At 57.6% G+C, this 1,560-nt stretch overlaps 1 protein-coding gene across 1 annotated transcript; it reads left to right on the top strand.

The window, feature by feature from the left end:
- Positions 1 to 15: 15 nt before the first annotated feature.
- On the top strand, positions 16 to 1,446 carry H310_08940 (hypothetical protein). Its single transcript, XM_008874870.1, has 3 exons — positions 16 to 901; positions 953 to 1,073; positions 1,123 to 1,446. Exons 1-3 carry the CDS (start codon positions 21 to 23, stop codon positions 1,408 to 1,410), a joined length of 1,290 nt encoding a protein of 429 aa, XP_008873092.1. The 5' UTR covers positions 16 to 20; the 3' UTR covers positions 1,411 to 1,446.
- Positions 1,447 to 1,560: the final 114 nt, after the last annotated feature.

Genomic DNA, 1,560 nt, shown 5'->3' with positions numbered 1-1,560 from the left:
GAGGTTGCCACAACGGAACGATGACTTCTGTGGAAACGGAGGCGGCGCTGGCCGAATTGGCGGCGCTGCGTGAAGAAACAGACGCTAAGCTGGACGATGCTGCACGGCAAATCTACAGGCTCAACGAGGAGAACGATCTCCTGGCAGAAGCGAACGAACTCCTCCGCGAAGAAAACAATGCGTTGAAGGCCCAGCTCGCCGCAGCACTTGCCACTGCCGTGGACTCAGCCGCCGTCGACGTGGCGGTAGCCGGTCTTTCCCTCAAGGTAGATGCGGTGGACGAAGCCTTGTTGACCCCAGGAAACGAGGCAGTCCTTCCAGTGCGCGAAGCGTCCGTGGTGGACCAAGCGCATGTGATGAACATTTTGTCGGTCAGTGGCCACTTTCACGACTCGTCGCTCGTGGCATCCGGTGGTGCCGACAAGTACGTAAAAGTGCACAATTGGCAGACCAAGACAGTCGTAGATTCTTACGACGCCGGTGCCCCCGTCCTCGCTCTTTCGTTCCATCCGTCCAAGACGCATGCGAACTACCTCATGGCGAGTGGCATGGACGGGCGGCACCACGTGCTTCGGTTGGACCACGACCACCTGCATATTGTCCAAGTGTTCCACGACCACACGAGGCAAGGCAACATCCGCCACGCATGGCTCTCGTCCGGCGACGCCTTGGGGTTCGTGACCGGGGCAAGCGACAAAGTCGCCCATGTGTATCATCAAGTGCCTGAGTCTTCCGGCAACATGGTGCAATTTAGCATTGCCAAGAGCTATTACTTCAACGGAACGGTCGAGGCCTTGACTGTGGTGCCGCCACGCGATGGCTCGAACGAACTCGTCGTCGCGGGCATTCGCGACGACTGCTACGTGCACTACATCGACATGGTGACGCTGGAGAAGACGAGGTACAGAGGACGATGTTGCAGACTGATGGAAACCTCATGGGGTATGCATAGGCTCAACATGAACACGGATGACATCGAGCACGTATCGTACACGATCATGGACTTGCAAAGCTCGCCGAGCGGGGCGTATCTGCTCGTCGCGACCGATGCCAACCGTCATTTTGTCGTCAAGGTATGGAGTAGCAGAGCGCAGCAAGAGACATTTGATAGTGACATGGTAGGTGCGATCGAACGTCGTTTTACGCAACTTTTATGGCCACAAGGCCGGGCCGTACAGCCAGCCACGTGTGGCGTGGCACGCGTCGGAGCAATTCGTGGTGTCCAACACGGAGGGCGAAGGCGGCCTTGTCATGTGGAGCGTCGCGTCCGAGAAGGTCGTGCAGCGCGTCAAGGCGCACGAAAAGTTGCTGCGAGATTTGTGGTATGCCCAGGTCGACGGCGTTGACGTCCTGGTCACGGGGTCGTACGATAAGGCACTCAAGCTGTGGCAGTCCGAGCGCCACGTGTAAGACAAGGAATTTTGAACATGCAGTCCACACACCTCATACGTTTTGAAGTTGTTCATTGTGTCCACGGGCAGTGGATGCGCGCATCCACGTAATAGGGGTCCTGCCAAGAGTGCCCGTGCAAAATCCTCGGACAAACCCGCTGCTGACATG

This window comes from Aphanomyces invadans, assembly GCF_000520115.1.
Source record: "Aphanomyces invadans strain NJM9701 unplaced genomic scaffold supercont1.19, whole genome shotgun sequence".
NCBI classification, from domain to species: domain Eukaryota; phylum Oomycota; class Saprolegniomycetes; order Saprolegniales; family Verrucalvaceae; genus Aphanomyces; species Aphanomyces invadans.
Note: the sequence above shows the minus strand (reverse complement) of the source record. Positions and strands in the feature narration are given on the sequence as shown.